Source organism: Zalophus californianus, chromosome 7 (assembly GCF_009762305.2).
Source record: "Zalophus californianus isolate mZalCal1 chromosome 7, mZalCal1.pri.v2, whole genome shotgun sequence".
Taxonomy (NCBI): Eukaryota; Metazoa; Chordata; class Mammalia; order Carnivora; family Otariidae; genus Zalophus; species Zalophus californianus.
Window position 1 is genome coordinate 31,030,400 of NC_045601.1, and position 25,992 is coordinate 31,056,391.

At 35.6% G+C, this 25,992-nt stretch overlaps 1 protein-coding gene across 16 annotated transcripts in view; it reads right to left on the reverse strand.

Annotated features, from left to right (window-relative positions):
* EYA4 (EYA transcriptional coactivator and phosphatase 4) overlaps positions 1–25,992 on the reverse strand; it is a 270,841-nt gene that overhangs the window by 41,508 nt on the left and 203,341 nt on the right. For 10 of the 16 annotated variants that reach the window (XR_003521675.2, XM_027603539.2, XM_027603546.2 and 7 more), the window contains 7 exons: positions 21,081–21,173; positions 16,542–16,608; positions 15,213–15,355; positions 14,929–15,072; positions 13,080–13,159; positions 8,993–9,176; positions 458–594 (listed from right to left, as the gene is read on the reverse strand). Coding sequence is in view for 15 of the 16 variants with exons in the window: in XM_027603539.2 (XP_027459340.1) it covers positions 458–594; positions 8,993–9,176; positions 13,080–13,159; positions 14,929–15,072; positions 15,213–15,355; positions 16,542–16,608; positions 21,081–21,173 (848 nt within the window). In the remaining variant the exon portion in view is untranslated. The remainder of the gene's footprint in view (positions 1–457; positions 595–8,992; positions 9,177–13,079; positions 13,160–14,928; positions 15,073–15,212; positions 15,356–16,541; positions 16,609–21,080; positions 21,174–25,992) is intronic. The other 6 variants (XM_027603538.2, XM_027603536.2, XM_027603537.2 and 3 more) reach the window with 3 other exon arrangements.

A 25,992-nucleotide genomic window follows, 5' to 3' on the forward strand; every position in this document is an offset into this window, starting at 1 on the left:
TGGAATTTTTCCCATTTTCAGAAGACAACTTTTCATTTCCATACAGATTAATTTCACCTTTTTCAATTTTATTGACCCCCCCAAAATTTTATTGACCCATATAAACATCTTTCATTACCTTAATACTACCAAATAGAGTATCTCTCAGAAAATTATCCCACAAACAATGGCTTTATTTTATAAATTTCCATTTGTGCCAATTAGGATCAAAAGATGCAATTATCTCAGGTCTAGAATTTGTAAAGTATCATCATTTTAAAGTTTTTAATGTTGCCATTATAATGGATGGAATCTCAAATTTTGCAGCTGTGAAATGCCTACATGATAAGATCCACACATTTCATGATATATTCTTTTTTTTTAAGGTTGAGACCTTATGGCACTATAAGGTATAGAATATATCATTCAATAAAATAAAACATCACATTCCACTCTTTTTAAGGATAAGTCAGCATACCTCCAGGTCACTGTCAGGAGGCGGGGAGGGATTATTTTTCCGGCCTCTTCCTCGGGATTTTGACCCAGAACTCCTGCATGTTCTCTCATCAAGATCTTTGATAGGTGTGGAGGGGCTTTGCACGGTATCAAACTCTCCTAGAAGTAATATGACTTGTATCAAGAAAAGTGCTTCATTTTTAGATCAGGTATGAGTCTTTGTTATGAATTATCTTAATGAATCCTTTTACAATAGAAAACTCATGACAAACAAGATTTATCATCCCCAAAACGCAAAATCCCAATTCAATTAAAATTTTTGCAGGTCACACAAATCCCCCGTAGTTTCAATCTATGTGATCTACTAAACCTGAATGTGTTCTATACTCCGTATGTCTTCACTTTCCCTGTCTCTACCCTCCCCTACATATTTATCAAATTTAGCTCTGTTCTCATCTCTTTATGTCAGAGCTCAAAGGAGGAGATGTCTTCTTCTGGATCAATCCCATCCCTCCACCTATAAACTTGACTCCCAACCTCACCCTCTAAGGGAATCGTGCTCCATTAGTTAAACCCTCTCTTAACTTTCTTCCAACCTCTTGTTCTTCTGTGGGCCATGGACAAGTTTAAAAGTCCTTCCCTTGACCTTGCATTTTCACCTAGAAGGTATCTGCTTTGCTATCTTCTCTCTTCTAAGTGATGCACCTTAAAAGAATAGTACATTACATGACAGGGCAGTCCAAAAGAAATACAATGGGAGCCACAAATATAACCATATATATAATTTAAAATTTTCTAGAAGCCACAATAAAAAATGTAAAGAAACATGTAGAATTAATTTTATTCGTGGACACTAACTGACCCAATATAACCACAATATTATCATTTCAGCGTGTAACCAACATAAAAATTATCAACAACACGTTTTACATAATCTCCCTTTCATTCTAAGTCTTTAAACTCCTGTGTGTATTTTACACTTACAGCAGACCTCCAACTGTCCTAGCCACGCTCCGGGTGCTGGACAACCACTCGTGACCAATGGTGACAGCAGTGGACAGCACCTCTGCCTCCACTTCCTGACATCTGATTTGTCATAATCAGTTCACCAAATCTCTAATAAAACTACTCCTACTCAGAGCCCCCGATAACCACCTAACCGACAGATGTAATAGACAGACTCAGTCCTTATCTTCCTGGATGCCTGAGCTATGTTTGATCCTCTTAAACACCACGTCCTTAGAGCCATTATTTGGCAGCTGATACCTTGTGGTCTCCTAGCTTTGGAAGCTCTTTCATCAGTCCTTCTCTGTCTAGGAGACATGCACTCCTTTTCCTCCTCCCATTCCTTGTATGCTGGTATTTAAGAGTTCCAACCTTTGGTCACTGTTCTCCTTATTCCACACCATCTGGGCGATCTAACCATCTCACTGGTTAATCACCCTCTCTGAGATGACCCATACATAAATCCCTATCTCCGATGAAGCCACATCCTACAGAAGTTTCAGACTTTGTATCTAACTGACCTCTGCATGTCCCCTAGGTACCTGAACGTCTGCCATGTCTAAAGCTGGGGCTGGAGCATCTTATGAGGAAGGAGGACTGAACAGCCGCAAATCTGTGGGAGCGGGTTAAGATAAACCAAAGCGACAGTGAGGTGCTGCAAAACCTCACAAGTAACAAGAGTCAGACTTACTGTAGGACTTAAAGCATTTCACTCAATCTCTCTGAATCTCTTTCTTTGTATATTAAAGCATGGACAAGGAATTACTGAGGTAAAAATGATTTATATTTAATTTGACTTAAACCATATATGTAAACATTTCTAGGAGAGTCGGAGGGCAAACTACATTAAATTTAAATTAAATTTAAATTACTATATTTAAACAAATATAAAGAAGTTATAACTATTATGCCTTATCATAAAATTAAAGAAAAATAATTATGAGGACAGCCAAGTAGTTATTAATCTAAATAAATAAATCTGAACAAGCTAGATAACATTTAGGTCATACCTCTTCTGAGATGTTCTAAATAAATAGTCATTTTTACAAAGCTCACCTGTAATTATTTCTAATGGTTATAACATTTTCTTTGGGAAACATTGTGCATGTCAGGACAGCATCAAAAAAACACATGTCTGTGCTTCAAATATTATTTGCTCTTAAAACATTGTTAGCATTGTTCCTATCATGGGTCTCTGCTATTGACTGTGTGAGAGTAGACAATGTAATAAATAAAGGCTCTATAGTTTTCAGTTGAATATCGCCCCATCTTAAAGTAAAACATGTTTCAGCTTACTTGTACAAGCATCAAATGAGGCTTTAGGTATTTAAATACATGCCAACTTAAAAAAAAGTCACACAAAAATTTTTCTATTTCTAGTTATTTTTTTAAACAGAATTTTTGTAAGGTTACTATGCCCTGCAAGTCAAATGTTCTCGTTCTGATAAAATGCTGATTCAAATTAAGCCCCATTTATTAATAAGCTTATAAAATTTTTTGGATGACCTCCCACAAAAACTTGTCTTTCTACTCATGATAGATCAATTTTCAGCTGTTAACTATCATGAAGCAGTTTTGTTCTTGCTAAAAATGCAAGAGCTGAGAGGTCAAAAACTTGCAAAATTCCAAAGCCACTGTGATCAGTTACGAGTGGCTGATTGTTGACTAGGTCCATAAAGAAGGAGTTTGGCAGAACAACTCAGCTATTAAATGAACTGGAAAGCCAGGTGCTAAAGAGCAGAAGGAGGAAGAAGGGAAAAGGGTGGTCATAGGAAGTGTCCACATTTCAATAAAAGTAGGATTTGATATCACTGATTTTTGCCAAGTAACAGAAGGATCTTGAAAAGGCTCTAAGAATTCAGACAAAATATGGACACAAGTGTTTTGATGAAAGTAAAGGCATATCCTTTTCAGAAGACTATGAAGAGTAGCTCCACATTTATCCTCAGTATGTGTCATGTACTGCCTTCTTTCTTAAAAAGTTTATTGAAATATGTGTTTGGCTCTATTCACTGCTCATTATGTCTGTGAGATTCTTGCCATTTTGTAACCTGCAGCAGTTGTTTGCTCTTTCTTTCATGTGGCTAGAACTTCATTATATATGTATACTATGCTTTATTTATCCATTTTGTGAATGAACATTAGGTTATTTGTAGTTTTAGGCAATTAGAAATAAAGCTGCTATAAACATTCTTGTTCACCTCTTGTGCACATAAGCTCCTGTTCCTCTAGGGTATATTCCTAGCAGTAGGACTGCTGGGTCAGAGGGAAAGCGTATGTTCATCTTTAGTAGACACTGACCACCTTTTTCTAGTGTGGTTGTATTAATTCACTCTCTGACAAGCAATGAGATTTCCAGTTGCTCCACATCCTTGCCAATACTTGGTATTGCTAGTCTTTTTTTATATTAGCTATTGTTGGGGTATGTTGGTCTCATTGTAGTTTTAATTATCATCTCTTGTTGAATAATGATGTAAAACACTTTTTTTTTTTTTTGCCCATTTGGGATCTTTTTTTTTTTTTAAATGAGGTAACTGTTTAAATCTTCTGCCCATTAAAAAAACTGGGTTATCTTTTTCTTATTGATTTGTCAGAGCTCTTTATTGTAAGACATTCTTTATATATATATGTCTGAGTTAAACTTCACTTTAACCCAGTGAATTTGGTCCTTCATTATCCTCTTTTAATAATGGGAAACCGGAGGCATGTGAGATTTTAAATTAACTTACCAAGATGAAATAGCTTGTATGCAGAATGCTGGTATGATTCCAGAATTCCTGCTTTAACCACTAGGTTATCCTTTCTCTCCCAAACAGCAACAGATCCTCCAGGTTACAAAGAGGTCAAACTTATATCTGTTCCTACCCATCAAAAGAGTATATATAGACTTTTTACAATCTTGTGAGAGTAAAGGCCAATGAATTCACCGAAAGATCTTCACAGTAAAAGAGTAGGTCCTGAAGAGTGCATGTATAGTAGCTAGGCTCCTATAGTAACCACCCAGGGGAACTGGTCTGACCTCTATATCTTTTGAAGGTGCTATTCTTTCTTCTGATAAAGGGAAAAACCAGGAACTTGAGCTCAACTGGTCATTAAACATTTGTTGACACTTTTTTTTTTTTTTAAAGAGAAAGCTGTTAATTCCAGTGTCCCTGCCAAATTTCATTCAAGTAATTGCACTAGGTACATTAATGCTGCAGGCAGGGAAAAGGCAAATTGGCAGAGAAGTTAAATGTGGTCAGTCCTTTCCATCTAAATCCTCTTGATAGCTTCAATTAAATGAATGAACACTTTGCCTTCCTTCCTGTCCTTGGGTGAAATGCCATGAAGCTATGGAAATTCTGCTGAGTTCTGCCTAAGAAACTGGCTTCTTTTCAGAGTGAAGTGATCTTACTATATCCTTTACTTTTCTGAAGCACCTGTAAAGTTTAATTAGCTAATGTATTGTAATGTTTGCCAAGGTCTCAGAGTAAAGGATGATACTGTTACAAATTACTGATTATTTTTCATTTTCAAGATGTTTAAAATATTTAAAGAGGGGGAGCTACAAAAATCTCTAATCTTTATGTGCTAATCAGTCACCAAACTTTCTGAATGCAAGTCAAAAATATAATATACCTGAGATAATCTTTGTTAAAGGCAAAAAGAGATCTTTATAAAGGTAATATAAACTCAAATATCTGTTCTTAATCAGTATGCTAATGTGTCTTTAAATACATTGTCAAACTGCCTAATAAGGTAAAGTCAAGAACTGAATACTATTTGCAATTTCCAAATAACATCAGTCATTACCAGTTGTCCTAGGCTTTTCCTGGGCCAACACTGTATTGGATCACAACTGTATGTGATTGAATAATTCTCCTTTAATTAGTACAGTAATGAATAACTACACCTTCTAAGCTTTGAGTATTTAGATCCATTTTCATTTCCTTTAGTTTTATATCTAAACCAGAACTACCCACCTGTCTATTATAGAACATAAAGTATGTTTCTATTTTAAAAATGAGAGCTGTGAACAGTAAACGATTTATGAAAAATTGTGGATGGAATTGTTCTCTGTATTCAGTCCAAAATGCAGAACTGGTCATTGGGAAATACTTTTCATACCCTTGAACTTAGTACCTCAAATTTCATCAATAACAAAGAAAAATCCCATAGTTATAAACTTGTTGGCTTTTTGCATGAATGTCAGACCTGGAAAGGCAAAATCTAAATACTACCTTGCCTGAAGTTCTGGAGTCACAGAATTCCCTAAAAATTCAGACATGTTGTTATAATTTTGGTTAAGAGAATAATACAGTTACAAGTAAAAATGATTTCTTCTTTAAATTCAGCAGAAAGTCTGATAAGACCTGAAAATTATGTCAAACCATGTTGTTGGCATTAGCAATCAATGGAAAGCTAAAGAAATTGCATTCTGATAGTGACTATGAGGATGTGACACATGGATGTGTCCCATCCAAAGTCACATATTCAGAACACCTGCATGCCTGCATTTAGTATTTTTAGTGTAAGCAAAATAGCTATTCTGAATATTTATTATTCTTTAATTAATGGAAAGTTTCCATCTGTGTCTTTCCTGCAGAGAAACTTTTGTGATCACACTGAAATTAGAGCAAAATCAACAGCAAATTCAAAGTGTTATCCAGTGGATATAATATTTGAAAACCAAATATTTTTCACTCATGGTAGTTCTATTCTAGTAAACTCAAAAACTGTCTGCTGGTTCTGTTCCTATCATTCAGTCTCCAGTATCTTGGATGATCAAATACTTCTGCGGTTTTTTTTTTTTTTTTTTGAATACAGTCATCCCACCCTGTTTCCCTATGCATTTACTATTGAGAAAAATCTTTCACAGTTAAGATATCCCCTTATCTAAACATCTTCACTATCCATTAAGCAAGTATTCTGAAATCACACTTTCTTCTTTCCCCTTCTTTTCTTCTTTCCTTCTTTCTTCCTTTCTTTTTCTTTTTCTTTCTTTCTCTCTCTTTCTTACTTCTTTTATTTCCCTCCTTCCCTCCCATCCCTCCTTCTAGATTTATATATTTGAGAGAGAGAGAGAGGCACGTGCGCATGCACAAGCTGCATGAGTGGGGGGTGGGGCAGAAGGAGAGAGAGAAAATCTACAGCAGACTCTCTGCTGAGTGGGGAGACTGACATGGGGCTCAATCCCATGACCCTGAGATCATGATCTGAGCCAAAACTAAGAGTCGGATGCTTAACCGACTGAGCCACCCAGGAACCCCACACATTCTTTAACTTGAAGTAATATTCTTGATGAAATGTAACTACTGACTCAAAGAGGATCAGGACAGATTTAGAACATGGGATTTAAGCTGAAACAAGGTTAAGGTGCGTGAGGCACTAGGAGGGTGAAATTGAAGGGCCTTGAGAATGAATGTCTCCTTCAATAGTGCACCCTGTGCTTCCCTGGCCTTACCTTAGCCCTGGCCCCGCACAGGATACAAGTGCTGAGAGAGCTGGGGCGAGATGAAAAGACTAAACAGGAGCATTAAGGGGACAAGGACCAGAAATTCAAGGGGACTGTGTGGTCATGAAAGGGAGGATCTAAAGGGGAAGATGAAGAGAAAGAAAGTGAAATGTAGGAGCACCAAAGACAAAGTCTAGGAGAATAAAAGACAGGTTTTCCTTGGAGGCACAGTTAGATTAGAGACCCTATTCTGAATAGGGAACCAAAAAGAAAGGATGTCACTATTTCATCAATTCATGATCTGAGCATATCTTGGCTATTACTTGAAGTGTTAGCTTCATTCTCACCTCTTTATGTTCAAATCAGTTTTCTTGCTAACATTCCTTATATTATCTAGCATTTTCCCTTTTCAACACTCAGACATTTTTAATTATTTGCTTGATATTTGTCTTGCTTGTCAAATGGAAGCTAAAGGTATGCAGAGAGTTCATTCACTACTGGAACATTGGCAGTACCTGGGACCTATTTGGCACACATAAATAATTGTTAAATGGCCTTAAATCTTCTTGGAATTACTGGTCCAGTTAGAAAGAATTTATAGTGTTGTGACCGTGTTTCCCATTTTCTTGTCCTTCCAACCCCGGACAAAAAAAGATAAGTTTGGATCTTGCAAAATAACTGAAGTCAGAAAAATAAGTTTGAACATACTAGTTAGTGATTATAAAAATTTTTAATTTCATTTTTCTTATTGAATCTTGATAGTTCTTTATATATGCTGGATACAAATCCTTTATCAGATATGTGTTTTGCAAGTATTTCCTCCAAATCTGTGGCTTGTCTTTTTATTCTTGTAACAGTGTCTTTCAAGGAACAGAAGTTCTTCATTTTATGAAGGCTAATTTCCTTTCTTTTAGAGATTATGTTTTTAATGTCATACCTATAAAATCTTTATGTAACCCAAGGCTACAAAAATTTCCACCATGTTTTCTTTTAGAAGGTTTATAGTTTTAGTTTTTATGTATATTGTATATGGTGTGAGTTACAAGTCAAGATTCTGTTTTGGGATTTTTTTTTGTTTGTTTGTGCTATTATTGTTATTTTTGCATATGGATGTCCAATTGTTCTGGTGCCATTTTTTTTTTTTTGAAAAACAAAAAAAACCCTTTACCTCCAACTGACTTTGCACCTTTGTCAAAAATCCATTTTCCAGTGTATGCATATGGGTCTATTTCTGGACTCTCTACACTACTCCATTATTTAATGTATCTATCCTTTTGTCAATACCACACATTTTTGATAACTTTACTTTATAATAAGTCTTGAAATCAGGCAATGTCAGTCCCCAAATTTTGTTATTTTTCAAAATTATTTCAGCTTATCTAGTTCCTCTGCCTTTCCTTGTAATTTTAGAATCATCTTGATGATTTCTCAAAAAGTCCTGTTGGAATTTGAATAGGATTACAATGAATCTTTATTAATTTTGCATTTAACTTTAAATGCTTCAGCTGTGTCAGCAAATCCAAGTCCAGTGGCACTGCAGATAAGCTTCAGACAATGAAGAATACAACGGATCTTAAGTAAGTGCTAATCAGAGAAAGATATTAAACTACCTACCAATGATCCTACACATCCTAGGAATGTAGGAAATGTTCACTGCCAAGAGCTTCTGATGACTCACAAAGATGAAGGAGCTACACAGTCTCTCAAGCTTAAAGGAAATGCTATCAGTTACACCCAAAGAAGATAATCTTACTGTAGCTTTTCCATATTGTCATGATCTTTACAAAAGAAATGATTAGTCAGGCAAAAGGTCCACTGACCTTTTTATATCCACGTTCATGTATAGATATATATATGCACACACACACACACACACACACACATATATATACATACATAAATATATGTATATATATACTGCCTTTTGAAATCAAAATCTCTCAACCATCCACATCTAAAAGAAGGGTTTTCTGAAATGCCAGAAGCAAAGCCTCATCCTATACAGTGGTACTGGCACAGATTAAACATCAGCATAATTAGATGAGAACTTCTAACCTTGTTTCCAAAATATCCTTTTTTGCCATATATTAGACCCAGCAAAACATAAAAGTATTTCACCTGGATGAAGATCTGTACCTGGTTGGCTAGTCAGTCCCGGGAGAGATTCCTGCAACTGATAGGTTGAGGTCGAGGATGATGTGCCATCAGCTGTGTTATTTGATGTCATATATGCTCCATACGTGGATGCTGAGTAATACTGGGCATACTGGTTTTGGCCAAAGGCTGTGTAGGATGGGTAATCCTGAAATAATAATTGAGACATATGTGTGCTTGAAGGAGAAATTACTTCTGGTATGCTCCAAAGAAAAGCAATCACTATGGTAACTGAAAGATTAGTATTTGGCTCCATTTGTTTTTGGAGTCCACCGTTTTGAGGTGATCCTAGTGAGTGCACACAGTTACGAACTACCCTGCTGGCTTCGCCAACCAGGTCCAGCACATAATTCTCAAACTGCCTCACTTGACCATGATTACTTATTCGGGGATGCACATTATAAGGTCTTATGCACTGGGAGAGAAGAGAGGGTAAGCACCAGTTCTTACACATCTTCTACTATCACCACAAGGAGATGATATGCCTACCCCTTCTCAGTTTCCATACGGACCTCAGTTGGCGTTTATGTGATTTCTGTTACCCTTCTACATTACTCTTGATAATTATGCATGAAATAAAGAGTAAATAGAAGAAAATGAGTAAGAGAAGCTTTTTTTTTTTTTTTTGGAGAGTTTTTTTGCTCAGCCTTTTATAGGCTATGTGTCATCTAAGGTCTTAAAGTCTCTAGTGAGGTTTTCAAATATTGAGTTTGCCTCATTTGCTAGAGAAAAAAAAGAAAAATGAAAGGATTGGATCAACTCCTCCAACCTGCCCTTTATTAAAAATTTCTAAGAACCTTAAAGTGATCTAAGTAATCCTTCAAAATCCTTTTACATATTAAGGTAACAAATACGAATTTGTTGGAATAATTGGTGTTTAATGTATCTAGCATGTTTTAGCCCAAATTGTTATCAGTGATGACAAATCCTTGGTCAGAATTAAGATTCCCTGATACATGTTCCTAAGAAAACAAAGATCCACATTTGATGTGGTTTCCAAAGAAGGAAATTCTTTATATAAGTAAATACGGGTATAAGCAAATATGTGTATTAACAGAAAGGATTAAGTACAGATGACCCTTGACCAACATGGGTTTGAATTGTATGGGTCCACTGATATGTGGATTTTTTTTTTCATTAAATATAGAACAGTACTATAAATGTATTTTCTCTTCCTTATGATTTTCTTAATAACATTTTCTTTTTTTCTAGCTAACTTTATTGTAAGAATACAATATATAACACATATAACATAAAGTTTGTGTTAATTGGCTTCTTATGTTATCAGTAAGGCTTCCTGTCAACAGTGGGCTATTTTAGTTAAGTTTTGGAGGAGTCAAAGGTTACACATGGGTTTTTGACTTTGTGGGGGGTTGGTACCCCAAACCCTGTATTGTCTGGTCCAACTCTAGTATGGCAGGAAACTAAAATTCTATTTGTCTGTTAATTTCAGGATCTGATGTTCCCCATCACCACCTGTAAGCTAAGGAAAAAAACCTCTCAACAATATTTGGACAAAGTTCCTAGCAACATATCTTTCTCAGAGTAAAACATTTACACAGTACCTACTTGGTGTCAGGCAGTGTTCTAAGGCTTTAAGTGTATTTACCCATTTAATCCCCACACCCACCTATGCAGTATTATTACCCCATTTCACATTGAGGGGGATGGAGGCACAATGTGGTTAAGTGATATATCTGCTTGAAGTCAGGCAGCTAGCAAGTTTCAGAGCTGGAATTGGAACCCAGAGAAGCTGACTCCAACATCTGTGTGCTGAAGTTCTCCCTGAGGCTGCTAAAGTCCTTACGGGAAGATGAAGTGACTTAGGGGAAAGGTCCAGACTGCTAGCTCTTGGTGACTAAAACGTCTTTTTGTACTCAAACTTATCTCAGAGATCTCCCCTTCTCTTCATCCCACTACTGCCACCCTGGTCCAAGCTACCTTCACTTTCTGTTGGAGCCAATGGACTAGTTTTCCAATTTGTCTCATTTCTAGGTTTAGTTTTCCCCAAAGTGCCTAAAGCCAGAGTAATCTTTTTAGAACATAAACTGTATGATGCTATTCTCCTGCTCGAAATCCTTCCCACTGGGCTTGGAATAAAATTGAAATCCCTCACAGAGAGATACACATACAGAGCCCTACATACAAACACAGAGAGCCAGGGCCCTGCCTATCTTCAGAAATATGCTTCTCCATCTGCCCTCATGCACAAACTAACTCCCCTTCTTTGAATTCACTAGCACACCAAGGATTTCACCTCTCAGAGGTTTGGTACCCGCTACTTTCTATGCCCAAAACACCCTAGCCCTTCTTCTTCACCACAGTCTTAGAAGACTTGTCTCGAATGTTGTTTCCACAGACAAGCCTTCCACAAGATCTTCCTTACTCAAAATTAGATTTCTATTAATATTTTAATAGGACTCCATTCTGACTCCTCATGCTTTCCAATTCTATATTTACTTATGTGTTTATTGGTTTACTGTTTGCTTCTCTCAGCAGCTAGTAATCTCCAGGAGGCAGGAACCAGGTCCTATCCACTCCTGTCCCCATTTACATGTCTCTAGCATACAGACCAGTTCCTAACACTTGATAACTACTCAGTAAGTATTAACTAAAATAATAGACTGGTATTCCAAACATGGTCCAAAATATAGGTTATGTGTTATATTGGAGCCACTGTATTTAAATGTTCAGATAGTACTGGATCTGTTTTATGCCATAAATCTTTCTTCTCCTTTATGAATCTTTTTTTAAATCCTCCCAAGTAGAACAGAGTAGTCTTTCCTTTATGCTACCTACCATGCTGCCTAGTATATATTTCTATTATTATATTCATTATATCCTACCCTCTTTTCATATTATTTTCTTATCTGTTTCTTTAGGATTGCTTCCTTCCAGACAGCAGAGAACAATGACATTATTTTTGAATCTTCAATGTCTAGTCAAAAGTCTAATGGATAGTAAGTACTCAATAAATGTTTCCTAAATCAATAAAAAATAAGCAAAATGAAGCTATGTGGATTATCAAAAATTCTCAATATTTTAAATATAAAATAGGCATACCCAGCTTTAATGTTTAATGTTTTAAGAAACCATTTTTCTAACCAATGCCAAATGACACAGTTTAATTCTATCAAAAATATTATTTTTCCACACTATTTAATAATCACAATTTCTTTTGTATTTTGTTGCATTAATAAACATTAAGAAGGCAATTAATCTAATTCCTTCAGTAAATCCAAAGAACACACTTATGCGATAACTTAGATTTTAGAATATATAAAAGTCCAACAACTGTGTTAAAGTAAAATAGTATATTGTCCACTAAGGAAATCAACTACCCTTCTATCTCAACTACTCTGAACATGACTGAGAACTAGGGAATAAGGACAAAAGATTCTGAAGTGTCAGTATATTCACTCATCAGAAACATTCACTCTTGCTCCACACATAATTCCAACAAACTAGATTTTAGAACTCACAAAAATACTAAGAAAACATAATTAGGAGGAGGACTAAGGACTGCTAGAGGCAAGCACAGTGACAAACAAAAATTACAGCTGTCAGGAAAGTAGGAATCAAACATTTATTAAAATGAACCACAGAACTAGAAGAAAAAAAATCCAAGAGGCATTTGGTTTAGTAACAAATATTCTGGACTAAAAATGTCATAACCTAATTATTGGTTGTAGTTCAATCTCTTAATTAACGTTCATAATCACTTGTCAAAAAAATAAAATTATGTTTAGTACAGTTTAAAATAATAGGAAAATATGCAATACATTTTGTAGTTCTATGCCAAATGATTAAAATGATCGTGGCTTAAAAATTTAAAGGGCAAACTTTCAGCAACCAGAAAACCTAAAATACCCAGAATAACACAGATCCCAAGAATTCTGGAAAGCTACTTTTTACCACCTTGAAATGCCATCTTAATTTTAAATAAAGAAACCTTTTTCTAGGAGAATATGCACTTATATGACAATCTGAAACTATTCTTCAAAGATCTGAAACAGATACAAAAAGCCTAAATACAAAAAAGCTACTATACCTGTTGTGAACCGCTAAAATTCGTTGAATTGGAGACTGAATTATTTGCATAAATAGTAGATGATGGCGCAAAACTAGAACCTAGAAATAAAGAACAAATTGCATTTAAGAAGTATTTCTTTGCAAAATAATAATAACATTTCACTTTGCAGAATCCAACGAAAGAAATATATTTTTAATTTGGTTAAGGCAACAAAACGTGAAATTTGAAGTTGAGAGATTTATAAGGAAAAATGTGCTTAGCTCTATCCCTCTTGTGACAACAGTTAAAGTCTTTGCTATAGATGTCTGTTGGACTAAACAGGAGCACATGGGAACCATCTTAAGGACAGCAGCTAACCTTTAAAGGTTAAATGTCTAGAAGAACAGAGGTTTTCAAAGAATAAAATGCGATGCAGACAGAGTACTCCTAGGAAGCTACTGGAACTTTCAAATGGTCATACCAATTAGAGTACTCCTAGGAAGATACTGGAATTTTCAAATGGTCATACCAACTGCATATGCACACAGAAACCATTTGAGTTAGAATGTGGATGGGTTTAGCTTAGGAAACAGAGAACCAACTTAGAATTGATGCTTATGGCACCCTGTCTTTTCTTTCCTCCTAGGTCCTTTCCTTAGAGCCAAGAGAGATGTGAAGTGGGGCTCAGACTCAAGGAAGAGCTGTTCATACTACAGTCACCTAGGGTTTAAGAGCCTTCTAAAATTTGACTACAAGGTTAAAAATTTAATTATTTTTTAAATTCAAATTTTAAATTATTTTTTAAATTAAAAACAAGTGAAATATCAATTTAAAGATGATTTTTTCAAAACATACATTCTACAGAATGGACTTATGAAGAAGTAAAATGAAAGACTACTGACACAGCTGATTATTTGTTTTATTAATGTGTTTTGAATTGCAATGATATTATGTAATTAACGCAAACTGACCTGGCCCAGAATATCCAACATGAAAGTATTTGGGGGAATAAATGAAAATATACTCATGGTTGCTTTCATACTCCTAACTGAAGCTGTGTGGCTCACTGTGGCTTTACCATTTATGCAACTATATTTCTACCTACAGTTTAGGTAAAGAGAGACCTGCCATTTCAGCCAAAAAGGTCTAGGTAATTATTTCATTTTAGTCGATGAACTAAAATTTCAACAGTAGTTGATTAAAAAAGTATGTTCATGTAACCCCAAATTTATGACTAACAATATAGACAAAATGACAGAAACAAGCTTTTAATGTATTTACTATGTCACTAAAATTCTTTCTGCAACTACTACATAATGATCAGACATAGAAGCAAAAGTAAATACTCAGATACAGAGGATTTTTGCAGGGGGAGGTACAAATTACATAAATATTTCCAGTAAAAAACAGAGTATTAATAGAGGAGAGGTATTTGAGGAATGAACAGAAAATCCAAAATAGTTCAATGGTAAATAGGACTTAGGAAGGTACTAATTCAATTTTAAATATAATCAAAGCAACATTACATACTTAAGGAATACAGACAAGAAAACACTGGGACTTTTTATGAATCTTTGAACCTCACTTAAGGAGATGCCCTACGTGTGACTGACGTGGCCCAGAGGTTACTCTGCTCGGACCTAATGTCCTGCCAATTTTACACAACCTCAACTTAAGTACTGAAATTCGGTATGGGTCATGTTTCTTGATGTATATTCAATTCTTTTCACCATGTTTTTTTTTTTCCCCCTAGTTATTTGTCTTTCCTGATGTGAAGAGCAGTAGCAATTAAAACCATTTTCGTGCAGGCATATTCCTACTCTGAAGCCAAGGAGTCTCATCCAGAGAATTCCTCCTCACATAACATGCTTCCTGTGTGATGGCTTACCTGGCATCTGGTAAGAATAAGGCGTCTGGCCTGGCTGTGGGGTGGAAAACCCCGGGCTGTAACTGAGGCACCCACTCTGTAACGGGGACTGAGTCTGTGAAAGTCCACTCTCCGTCTTGATGCCCGGCAACATCACGCCCAGATCTGTTTGGGAAACACACGTGCAGACCCTTGAATTAGTAAAATGACCTTGCTCCTGAGTTGTAACTTATGCTAGAATATCTAAGCACTAGGCAGCAGGATTACCCGCTCATAAGCAAAGGAGCAGAGAAGATGTGAGATACCGTAAGTGGGCAGGCTGTAGGGCTGTCCTGTCTGTGAGTAGGCTGTGTAGACGGCCGGCTGCTGCATCCCCGAATACTGAGTCTGGCCTGCGTAGGCAGACATTGTTTGAGCTGCTGGTGTAGAAAGAATGTGTGGATAGGGCCTAAATATCAGAAAAATAGCATTACTGTGGCAACAAAGACTGCACATTATTTCAGACAGCTTAGATTCAGTGAAACCTTATAATAGCCCGGAAGTAATCCTCTTCTTTATCCACAACACAATTCTAACAATAGGGAAAGGACAAGGGCCCAAACGTCCGAGCTACAGATCAGCCTAGTGACTTGGGACAAGTGGTTTAAACTCCCTAAAGACTTACACCTCACCTGTAAAATGAGAAATTTGGATCAGATATTGTATCTAAAGTCTCTTCCAGGTCTATAGTACCTGTTTACCTCTGAAATAGTGTGCAGGGCAGGGCAGGGGGGCCCAGACCAGTTAGCATGCTCATGAGCATACCTGCAGTCACTTACGAGTGACCTACTGCTCTACAATGGATACAAGAGTCATGGAAAGCCCTACCAACAACGGGACATTTAAAAAAAGAAAAGAAAGGAAAAAGGCAGGCAGCTGCTTCCTGAAAAGAAATGGAATGCCACTCCCTTTATCATGCCACATTTTACAGAATGTTCCTGAATGGATATCCAAACACCAGTCTGTACTTAAGGGCAGAGACTGTAGCTGCTGCAGAGATTAACATTTAAATGTGTGTGAATCATGGTTCCAAAATCTTAACACATCTGGCTGATTGTAACCAAATTCAGATATGTACCTAATATTGTTAAATTTGAAATTTCTACCACTGTCTTCAATAAGTTGACTTCATTTGTTGTAAAAACGATAGAGCACATTATTCAAAAATATGTTTCTGAGAATTTGAAATCCAATGAGAATAATGTAATATGAAACAAATTATGAAGGGTTAACATTTGAATAAAATATAATCTTTTTAGATTTTCTTTAAGCTAGTCAGCATTTTTGACTTTCCATTAAGAAATCAGTGTTTTCCGGTTTGAGCTTGATGCTTTCCTTAAGGTATACAAAGACCCAGAATTAAAGGAACCGTCTGGACAAACATGAGTATATCTCTATTTCTAGATTTGTAAAGGACATTTATCCGTATGTCTAATCCACCCAACTGATTTATACAAGCATCCATCTATTCAACTATCTAGAACACATTTATATACGTAAAGGTATCTCAATATGAAGTTATGTGAGTACAGATTAATAAAGATAATTCTGGAAAATTATTCTAACAAATCTGAAAGACTCTACTGAGCACTTACTTGGAAGGATATAGCTGTGGGGAATATTGATGCGCTGATCTGGGGCTGTAGCCACTACTTGTTATTACTGTAAAACACAAAAACCAGTGCAAAAAAAAAGTTGCTTCATGAATAAGTTTCACTAGAATGACAAAACCAGTTTGAAGAAATTATCATGTTCAAGAGATGTTTCTAATAATTCACTCATTTTCTAAACAGAAAAAATTCATTTTCTAAACAGAAACAGATGCCTCAATATTTTCTTCTAATTGAACTGCTTCAAGTTTGCTCTAAGAACATAAAATGAAATCTTCCAGCATAAAATGAAATCTTCTCACAAATCCTTTCTCTCTTTCTTTTGCTTTCTCACATCAATAGCATATTCTTATGTATGATTAAGTATGAATAAACACCTTTGATTACAGATCATTAAGATTTCTTTCATGACATAAAAGTAAATTTTTAAAAATTTCAGACCTTATGTTTTATGTTTTAAATTCCAAATATGACAGGAACATATTGCTCTTCCTCCATATTTATTCTACTAAAAATACAATAAAAATTCAGGAAAAATGTGAAGTTCCAACTTCACTTTGAAATTGTAAAATGCTATCATTTTATATTGCCTCGAAGTCTACCAATCAGATGACAGTTAAGAATGCAGAGTCCAAAATGTCTGAGTACTAACTGGAATATGCATAGAAAGCAAGAGGGGTAAGGCACCACGTCTTAAGAAACATAATTGCATAATGCAGCAGTAATCATATTTACAAATATATTTTGAACTATCAGAGAAAGTACTTTTTTGAAAAGAACTTAAAGGTGAAAGCCAGGTCCTATTAACATGGTGTCCTAACATGCAGCCCCAAACTGGAATACATTCAAAAGTTTGGAAGTTTCTCTTTCCCTTCACCATCTGCCTTGACTAAGACAGATGTACTGCAAATATACGGACTCCAAAGTATTGAGGCAGTCCCTTCAGAGCCAATCCATACTGGGCAGGCACACAGAGTGTCTTTATTAAGCCATCTGCTGTTCATTCACTTTTCAAAAAGATTAAAGTAGTACACAATGCAGTGCTGGAATTAGTTTAGTCTAATCAATCACAGTTATACTTCAAAGTACTATGTCGTTCCTAAGTTGTTCATAATAATTCTGGAACTAAACTTTTAGAGTTGTAAAAGTGACAAATAGGTTTAGGTTGTTAACTATTTTATGAAACATGATATATTTCTATATCCAAATGCTATTAAGTACCCTTGTGATCTGTCATTTCATAAACACATAGAATTTAATGTATTTAAAATGCTATTTTGGCCTGTAGGCTCTGAGTATGTAAAGTGTATTATAGTTTTCATAGCAATCGTGCAGAAGTTTGTTTTCAAGGATATTATGAATCAATTTTGAAAATCACTGAATATGACGAGAGGTGTCATGTTCTAAATATTTTAATCAAGCAAAATTTAAGTGAATTTGCTATATAAATTTGAAAATCAATTGACCAATGAACCATTAATTTTCTACTGATTTATTAAAAGCTTAATGTTCAAAATGTTCAAATCACTTCAGTGAGAACACGCTTTTTCTACCACATCACAGGCACCAAGCGTACATTACATAATAGCAATAATGTTATTCCCCAGGAAATTCAGTCTGATTCATTAACTCACAATAGTGAGTACTCTTTTTAGCAAAAATACAGTTAAATGAGGCATAACTCCATGTGTTTTTGTCTCTTATTTATAAAACGTCACTTTGGCACACTCAAGACTTTAGAGTAATCAGGTCTTCTCAAGATTGCAAATCACAAAGTTTTTCCAAAGAGACATCAAATAATGAAAAGAACCATCCACCACAGCAGCTTTTATAAAAAAAAAAAAAAAAGGCCAAAGAGCAAAATTTTTTAGAAAAAAGCCCCATACATCGGAATGGAAATCTGAATATATAGGATTTTCCTCCTGCTAATGAAGGAATCTAAGCAATATTAAAATAATGTACCCATAACAGTATCAAGTTTTAACATTTAAAATTTCTATTACTATCTGTATGTTCAATTTCTAAATAGAACGCAAAACCTCTGGCTCAGAAAACTAAGATGTTCACACAAAACTTGCTTCTAAACTAAAATGTATATTTATTCTAACTAATGAATCTGCAGATAACTGAAAACAACAAAATTTGACTAAAGTGGCTTGAGATTATGCTGACCAGAGTAAAATCTGTTCCTACACAGGGCAGCCTAATCTCCAGTATGGTTTCTGTACTACCATGTACAGACTTCAGAGATTTTCCTTTCATTCCCCATTGTCATTTCAGTAAACAAGAGATATGACCCCAAAGCACTCAACTTACTATATTCCATCATCTTTGCAAATAAAAGTAAGCAAACTGCTTTGTTTTCAAAAGGTCCTGAAAATTAATTACAACAAATTTCTATACAATATTACCAGATGCTCAGAGCATGATGCAAACAATTTTAAGGTTTTATTCTAATTACTGTGTCACCTTAGATCAGAGACTCTCATTGGGGTAGGCGATGGGAAGTAAGGGAGCTGGGCAGGTAGGGATTTTGCCTGTGAGGGGACGTTTAAAACGTCTGGAGACATTTTGGGTTGTCCTAACTGGGGAGCGTTACAGTCATTCTGGGATAGACAGTAGGGATGCTGCTAAACCTCTTCTAACGCAGAGGACAGATCCTTCCCTACAAACAAAAAAAGAAAAAAAGCCAAATTTTTAATAGTGCTGCTGTTGGGAATCCCTGACTTAGAACATTGTTGTCCAGAAGAACCTGTCCAACAACCTTCCGTGGAGCTGGAAATGTTCTGTAGCTGAGTTGTTCAACACCGTAGCAACTGGAAGACCACAGGCAGCTCTTAAACACTTGAAATGTGACTGTTGTGACTACAGAAAACGTTTTTCCTTTTACCAAATTTTAAGGTAATTGAGACTTAAATAGCCACCTATGGCTAGTGACTATGGGACAGCACAGCCCTAGATAATTTGTAGAAGAAAACTGGGCAACTATTTGTAAAGATAATGTGAGTGAATTTTAGACAGGGTGGCAGCTCACAGCTATTTCTTTTTCCATTCTTATATTTTCCAATGGGGTAGTACAGAAGGGACTCCCAGACTGATTAGAACACTGCTCTGCACTCATTCATACCAGTGAGCAGCTGTGAGGCCTGGACCGTATGGCCTTCACACCTTTAACTTATCTGCACCTCTGTATTCTTGCCTCTAAATCAGATCAAAAACCTCTGAAATTCCTTGTGCGTCTATTGTTCTACAACGTTGTCATTTAGCTATCAGTGAACTTGTGGTATGGTATTTAAGTATGCCAACAGTTCCTTAGTAATTTCACTTCTTTCCCTAAAAATGTGTTGCCATGCATTCACTCTGTGGAAAGTTTACCAGAGTTATGGTAGGTGAGCAATAAAGACTGCTAGAGTAAGTTGCTACCTATTTATCTCCTGGGAGGCAAGTGAATTGCTAGAAAGCCTACAGATTAGTGCATGTGAGTCTCAGTGCAGAGTGTAATAAGAATTATTACCTCTTTCTGTCTGAAATACTAATATTTATGTGAATACACAGCAACTGCTCCCAATCAGTGTGAACTAATGAGAGGGGCTCATCTGTATCTATAAAAATGCAATGTATGCTACAAGGATACTATATTCAAGGACAGGCCTCCACTCTTTATACCTGAAGCACACCCACATACAACCTCCGTATGTGAGAATATGGATAAAACGTAAGCTGTTAAGGTAGACCAACAAAACCACGATGTAATTACCACAGAAACTTCTCTAGGTTTACTGTTCATCTTTATGCTATTCAAATTCCTTCTCAGGTTAAAAAAAAAAAATCCTTTCACCAGATAATACACTAAACAAAATATTGTAGCTTAAAATCTTGAACGAAGTCAACTTAATGCGTGTCCTTTGTGCCCACCTGGGAGTTATCAGGTATTTATATTTAAAAGGATTGCTGTTTAAAGACATGCTATTGTTCTCTTTGAAGCACTGGGTGAAAGTAGTGCTCTCAGGTTGGGTTCTAATGCAACCAGCATGTGTCCTCCCAAAGCCCATTAACCTTTAATACTTGTCACTCAGCTGCTTACACAGGAGGAGTTTTTTTAAACCCAGAGAGGAAACAAGGTTATTTAGAAGGAATCAAATGGATAGTTTTACATCTTGAATGTTGGGAAAGAAGGGAGTTTTTTACGCCATTTAAATGGACAAGTCAAGGGAACAAAGCCAACGATTACAACCTAATTATTAAATTAAACACTGTATAAAATAATTCCAAAGGAAGCCAGCCCTGCTTATTCCTAACAAGAAAGGCAGAGGACTGTTTTGCTGTCAACTGAAAAATCCAGCAAAACGATTCCAAGTATAATTTTTCTAAAAGTATATACTTCTATGACAATTAGTTCTCCAAAAACTAAATCTAACGCTAAATCGATAAAAATCCACATTCTCAAAACTCCGCTGCTTATTCACTAGGAAGATGATGAGCACCCCAATGTGTACGTAGCAACGCGTGAGCTTAAGGCTTTACCTGACCCAGTAAAAGTGTCAAGGGCTCCATCTCCAGTGGTGGTTGCCGCTTCACTGCTGTTCAAAGGCTCTGTTTTGACTGCAAGGAGAGACACTATGTAGAAGAATAAGTACATGTGAGTTTTATTTCTAAATTTTTATCAAAGATGCTGATTGTTCCACTAGTGGCTTTTCCAACTACCATGGGCATGCAAAAGAGAAAACTTGAGAAGTCGATGAGGAAAGTTTTGTTAATTTAGCTTCTAGAAAGTGGACATGCATTTGTAGAGGATTCAGTATAAAAATCCTCTGACTAAGCTAGTTCTCTCAGATCTGGGTTTTAAAGGCAGTCAACCTTATAAAGGGAAGCAGGAGTACACATATTTGCATTTGTAACTCACCTAAGCACCCCCTGACATTAGAGTCAAAAGACAGAAAAAATGAATCACAGTTGGTCTTCAGCCCATTTAATCCAAATTATAACAGAGATTTACTAGCTTGTATTTTATTCTTCCCAAGGAGACATTAAAAAAAAAATGATTAATTGCCTAAGAGCACAATGGAGGCATATGGAAATACAGAGACCATGGGCCTATTCCTGAGATGGGTGCAAAATGAGGCACTCTAAATAAGTTTCTGCTCTTAAATACACTAAACAGTCGTAAGATGTTGGGGTTTTTATTTTAATGGTAAAACAATTTTTAATGCATTACAGAGATAAGCAGAGAGAAAGAGATCATTTCTACAGCAGTGAGTACATCTTCTGAAAACTCTTTAAAATGTTATTATTACTCTGAAGTTGTCTATTTTGCCAAAATCCTCACTTGGGAACGATGTCAGCAGGCACACCTCATCATTGTCATTATTAGATGCAGTGAGTGGGGGAGGGGGGCTGTGAAAAAGCCTCAACTTGTTTTTGTCACACCATATTTTCCCTTTGTGGGCAAAGCTCTGCTACATACATCACAGCAGCAAGGGGATCAACTAAATTATTTTCTACTTAACACCTCTTATGTTTCCTGCATAAAACGGAATTATACAGTTAAATAACTCAGAGGCAAGCAGAAAACTATAAAGAAGAAAGCTGAAGACTAGCCAACCATGAGCAAACATGGCAAAAAGAATAGTGGGGTCAGAGTGTCCCCATCAACCAAGCAAGTCAGCAATGTTACTCTGTTAGAAAGGCAATTGACTGATGGAGAAACATGCAGTAATGATTATGCTCTCTTTCCACAGAAACAGAATTGACTGGACCCCCCCCCCCCCCCGCCTCAGTGAGCCCTGGGGTTAAGTTAGCATCCATGACTGAATAATGTCATGAAGATTTGCCCAAAGATTCAGAGGAGAACTGTAAAGTTTGGAAAGCAGAAGTGAAGAAATTTGGATTACTTATCCTAGCAAAAGGGAAGTTTAAGGTTACCCTATTTTTCAATAGCAACAATAATCTGAGGAATAGGTTTAGTTATTTGTATAATGATAAATAATGAATTGGTGGTTAAAACTTTATGGTAGTAAAATTTACATAGTAGTCCGTTTATAGTTATACCTGACTACTAATTATATTTCCCACTAGAAAATTATTTACTAATGGGGCACCTGGGTGGCTTAGTGGGTTAAGCGTCTGCCTTCGGCTCAGGTCATGATCCCAGGGTCCTGGGATCAAGCCCCACATCAGGCTCCCTGCTCAGCGGGAAGCCTGCTTCTCCCTCTCCCACTCCCTCTGCTTGTGTTCCCTCTTTAGCTGTCTCTCTCTGTCAAATAAATAAATAAAATCTTAAAAAAATTATTTAGTATTACAAAACTATTTATCAAGAGCTCATTTCTCCCTCATGACAATCATATGAGGTAGATAATATTATCATCTTAATTCCTCAGATAACAAAACTGAAGCACAAAGTAGCTAAATGACTTGTCTATAGTCACATAGCTAGTAAGAACTAGAATTTGAGACCAGGTGGTGTGGTTTCAGAATCTAAATTCTAAACCATACTGCCTCTCAGGAAGCACTAACTAATCAAGAATTCCTTTTATCTGTACGAAGATGATCCAGAGTGTGACCTAAGTGGATGGAAAGCTCTCTGATGTAATGCCCACGTTCAACTTCTGACAAAAAAGCACAGCCCAAAGCCTTCAGCAACACTAATACAAGGGACAGTCTCTTGAAACTTCCAAATTCTAATGCTGGCTACTTTCCTATTTACCTGTGTCTAAATCTATAAACAATTGTAAAATAGATGTAAAAAAATTACATATTTTACTTGTGAATTGAGGAGAAAGGAGGAGAACGAGAGCTGGGTCTAAAAAACTAGTCTAGAAGCCAGACATGAGGATTAGTTCTGTTACTTTGGATCCCAACTTTGTATTGATGTTGATTATAATCGCCTCAATTTGAAAGTTTCAGGTGGTCAAAAAGAGAAGGAAATAAAGGGAGACAAAGAGTTTGTGGTTGCATTCACCATCCTGGAAACATCTCTCATTAAAACTTTAAAGGTCTGAATTTAGTCAAACACAGACAAAGAAGTTCCATTTTACCGAGAAAAGGCATCCATAGAAAGTATATAAAGAGAAGCATAAATGTCAAGATGTGTTCAATGTACTAACATGCACGGACTTTAAAGTACTAACTCAACAAATGGATTTGGGGAAAAACTGCACATTAATGCTAATTTATTTTTCATATGCAGTTAAGAACAAAAAGGAAAAGAGGGAAATTTGATTATGTTGCTACAAAAAGTAAATTATTCTCACATTAGGTGGACATCAACAAACATCTCTTGGCTCCAAGTAAAATGCAAAGTTAATTTGGTTTGATTTTGTAAAGAAAAAAAATAACATTAGGTAATAATAAATAATTTGTTCTTCCAGGGGCAGAAAACTAAGAGAAGTGAAAGGGACATTCCATATATGATTAGTTAATTGAAAAGACAGAATACAAATAAATATCTTAATATTTATAAAACAGGTAACTAGTACAATGGAAACACTGTCTTAATTACAAAGCTTGAAAAATGCAAGTCATTTTCAATAAAGGTTCAAACATATTTGAAGTGTATTCCATTTTCTTTTGTCTTGGTTTTGTTTCTGCACTTTCAATTAAATATACCATGTATTTTATTAGTGGCAGGCAACTTTGGTTTTAGTTAAATAAGTGCAAGGCATTCCTGCAAAGATACTCATCAATGAAAGATCTCACTATTTTCTAAAACTTATAAAAATCCTCATTCCAAATGATTATCATGTAATTCATTGTCATGTTCAAATACAACTTTTTCTCACTGTATTTCACTTTTCTTAAATTAACACAGGTTCAACAGGGTTTTTAACTTGTTAGGACAATGTCCACAATCATTACCTGCTATAAAATGGAAAGGACAATCTTCTAGAAGTGATAAACATCATATTTTTCAACAAAATGAAACTTATAAAATAAATGTTTTGATTTCAAAAGTAACAAGCATATTTTAATGTCCTAAGTTAAAGAGTATTGTGGTTTTACTCTTCTCTATGTTCAAAATAAGTAATTCGGCATTCGGGGTTAATTCAGTAATTCAGGGTTTCTCTAAAGGATGACAAACTATATACAGCACTCTGTACAGAACTTATTATTCAAGAAATATTTGTATTGTCAACCCCCCCATTAGTTATATATTTGCAATTTGGATGTTTTTCATAGAGCCAAACTTAAAAAAAAAGAAAAAAGTCAAAATATTTTTAATATATTGATTGTAATATATTGGTATAATTGGATTTTATTTTTTACCTTTAAAAATAATTGCTATCTATGGACTAAATCAAAATTGTGTGATTATTGTCACGTGTCAGCTGTGCGTTGGCCTTCATCCCTACCCTCCTATGCATATTTTCAAAGCAAATTTAATCTTGTCTGTTCAGATTATCTTTGGAACTCAGGCACAACATTAATGTTAATTAAATAATTGTGAAGAGAGTCTGTTTATTATAATAATCCAAAGTTCATGTTCGTTAGTTGCAGTAGCAGATTTAATCCTTGAAAAGAGAACGTGACCCACGTAATTTACATTTTACATTTCATCTTCCAAAATCTGTGCTTAAACTGGTGTACACTTAAAAGACATATATATGTTAATTCTAAATATACTTCTTTCTGAACCACAAAATCACCCGTAGCTCCTTCTAACAGCATAGGTTCTACAAAGAATTTCTGGAGGAGTTAGATTAGGAAGGTTACAATTTATAACACTGCAGGGGACATGCAGTATTGCTTACCCACTTTAATAATTAGTATAGCCTATGATTTATGTTTGTCTAAATCAATATATTCACTCTAAAATCTATGAGCACCAAGTGTCTTTCACTTCTAAATATCCAGAAAGTAATTTTGTAAAATAATTTGATAAAGCAATTTATGGTTTTCATTAAAAAGAAATCTAAAAAGAAATAGAGCCACAACAGTAGGTGGTTCTACTTCACACACAAACACATAACATTTGGAAATAAACCCCCTGCATAAGTCAATCATCTGTATAATAAATATAATAAGAATTCTGGAAGATTCTTTTCTATGATATATAGATTTTAAATATAGAAAATGTTATAAATCTGATCAGAATGTCTGATTTAGGTTCCCTCAAACCTTCTCTTTAAAGCATTTTCTTAATCTCCATGTAGAATCAAATATTCCTTCCCTCTGCTATGCACCCACCTTGAACACATTATGCACTCATTACTTTCTTGTCTGTTTCCCTCTGCTGGACTTTTGGTCCCTTGATGGCCAGTATCATATTCTATAGGTCATTGGGTTCCTATTTCCTAGCACAGAGCCTGGCATATAACAGGAACTTGATACATTTTAATTGAGAAAGTGAAAATCTACTTTTAGATCCTATCCTAAGCAATTCCAACAGATGTCTTTCTGTAAAGTACAACTAATCATGAATCTTGACACCATTAAGCAA